At 52.4% G+C, this 2286-nt stretch overlaps 1 protein-coding gene across 1 annotated transcript; it reads left to right on the top strand.

The window, feature by feature from the left end:
- Positions 1-272: 272 nt before the first annotated feature.
- On the top strand, positions 273-1004 carry LOC135389732 (uncharacterized). Its single transcript, XM_064619764.1, has one exon. It carries the CDS (start codon positions 273-275, stop codon positions 1002-1004), a length of 732 nt encoding a protein of 243 aa, XP_064475834.1.
- The last annotated feature ends 1282 nt before the right edge of the window (positions 1005-2286 follow it).

Below are 2286 nucleotides of genomic sequence, written 5' to 3'. Positions count from 1 at the left end.
GAATGCTTCTGAGTTACGAGCACTTCTAGGTATGATTCAACATTACGGGAAGTTTATACCTGGGTTGGCTGATACCTGCGCGCCGTTGAACAAGTTGTTACGCAAGGCAACGGCTTGGGTTTGGTCGGAAGAGAGCGGGAACGCTTTCGACAACTTCAAGCGCAAATTGACTTCGGTGGACGCGCTGGTGCACTATGATCCGGATAAACCACTCTACTTCGCAGCTGACGCTTCTTCTGTGGGTTTAGGAGCTGTCATTTACCACAAGACCAATGGTAAAGACGCGCCAATTGCTCATGCTTCGAAAACTTTATCTACGACAGAGCAGAGATATGCTCAGATTGAACGCGAAGCTCCTTGCGCTGATCTTCGGCGTGAAGAAGTTTCATCAATATCTATGGGGCCGCAGGTTCACCTTGTATACCGATCACAAACCGCTTACGGCGATATTTGGTTCAAAGAAAGGTATCCCCGTAACTGCTGCTAGCCGGTTGCAACGGTGGGCTTTGATTTTGATGGGTTATACCTACCACATCGAATACAAGTCAACGCAGCATTTTGGGAATGCTGATGGTCTCTCGCGACTTGCACAAGGGCCAGATGTTGAATTTGACAACCAGATCATAGGTTATTCTTCGCTTGACGTGGACGAAGTAAATGTTGTCTCCGCAGAAGTGACGTCTGTCTTGCCAGTGACAGCTGCAGCGATAGCCAAGGAGACATCCCGGGACCACGTTTTGTCTCGCGTCTACCGTAGCGTCCTGGAAGGATGGTCTGACACAGACAAAGACTGTGAGCTCCAGCAGTATCGTACACGTCACAGTGAGTTGTCGGTGCTGAATGGTTGCATTCTGCTCGGAATGCGTACCTGTCATACCGACAAAGTTTCGCAGCGCAATGTTGGAGGTTCCGCATCAGGGTCACGTCGGGCAGACCAAGATGAAGATGCTTGCAAGGTCTTACCTCTGGTGGCCATGAACCGACCAAGACATTATTGGCACTAGTACACGCTGTGACACCTGTGCATCCGTAGCAGGCAACAAGGGGGCAGTTCCTCTTCACCGATGGGAACGGCCCGAAACGCCATGGTACAGGTTCCACGCTGATTTCGCCGAGTTCCGCAGTAGGCATTTCCTAATAATCGTCGACGCCTACAGTAATTGGCCCGAGGTTATCCAGCTCAGTATGACGACAGCGAATGATACAGCGCATGCTTTTGAGGAGGTGTTTTCGCGCCAAGGATTGCCTCACCAGCTAGTGACGGACAACGGTCCGCAATTCATCAATGCAGAATTCAAGGAATACTTGGAATCAAAAGATAAACTGTCAAGCCGAGAATTTTGTCCGTTCATTCAAGACCGCTCTCCGATGCATCGATCAGGACAAGAGGGAGGTTGTGGTGGCCGTACGGAAATTTCTAGCCAAGTATTGATCATCTCCGCATTGTACGACAGGTTGTTCACCATCGGAATTGCTGAACAAGAGGATCTTCAGATCCGAGTTGGACTTCGTGCGGCCACATCGCATGAACGCTCCGCACCCAGAGAGTTCTGCGATGTCGGCACGCACCTTTCTTCAGACGGACACAGTTTGGGCTAGGGATCCCACAAGGAAGCAGCACTGGGTTAAAGGTGTTGTTCAACAGAAGTTGGGACGAGTCATGTACCAGATGGAGCTGGAGGGAGGAATGAATCGTCGCCTTCACGCCGATCAACTGAAGGTTAGGGTTTCGGCACATCAATCACCCTCAACCCTTACTTCTCCTCCAGGTCCTCCACAGAGCGTAGATTCTGCCATGCCACTTGGTCTTAGCGAGGGAACGCTGGCGTCTACCGCATTGGAACAACCGGGTACGCCCTGTCCTTCGCACTCCAGTCCAGCGTGTCCACGACGGCGCTATCCTCGGCGGCAGAGAAGGCCTCCCGTCCGGTTTCCACAGCGTGTGGGGGAGGAATGTAGTAGCTGCTGAAGACGACGAGCATGCCTGCCACCCACGCTTCACCTGCTGCCTCGCACGGACCCCGAGGATTCGAGCCGCCATGACATATCGTTATTAAACAGTTGTTCTCTGGCCTCCTACTACTTGAACGTTACTCCTACCTATAGGAGTTACTACAGAGAGGACAGCAGGAAGGTGTGGGGGACAGGGGGGGGGGGGTTAGTATGCGTCCTGGGCCGACTGCAGAGGCAACTGTGCCGACATTTGTCTGGAAAGTCATCGGAAATCCCAGGGAAAACCTCAGACAGCACAGCCGGTGACAGGATTCGAACCTACCACCTCCCAGT

Source organism: Ornithodoros turicata, chromosome 3 (assembly GCF_037126465.1).
Source record: "Ornithodoros turicata isolate Travis chromosome 3, ASM3712646v1, whole genome shotgun sequence".
Classification (NCBI taxonomy): domain Eukaryota; kingdom Metazoa; phylum Arthropoda; class Arachnida; order Ixodida; family Argasidae; genus Ornithodoros; species Ornithodoros turicata.
Note: the sequence above shows the minus strand (reverse complement) of the source record. Positions and strands in the feature narration are given on the sequence as shown.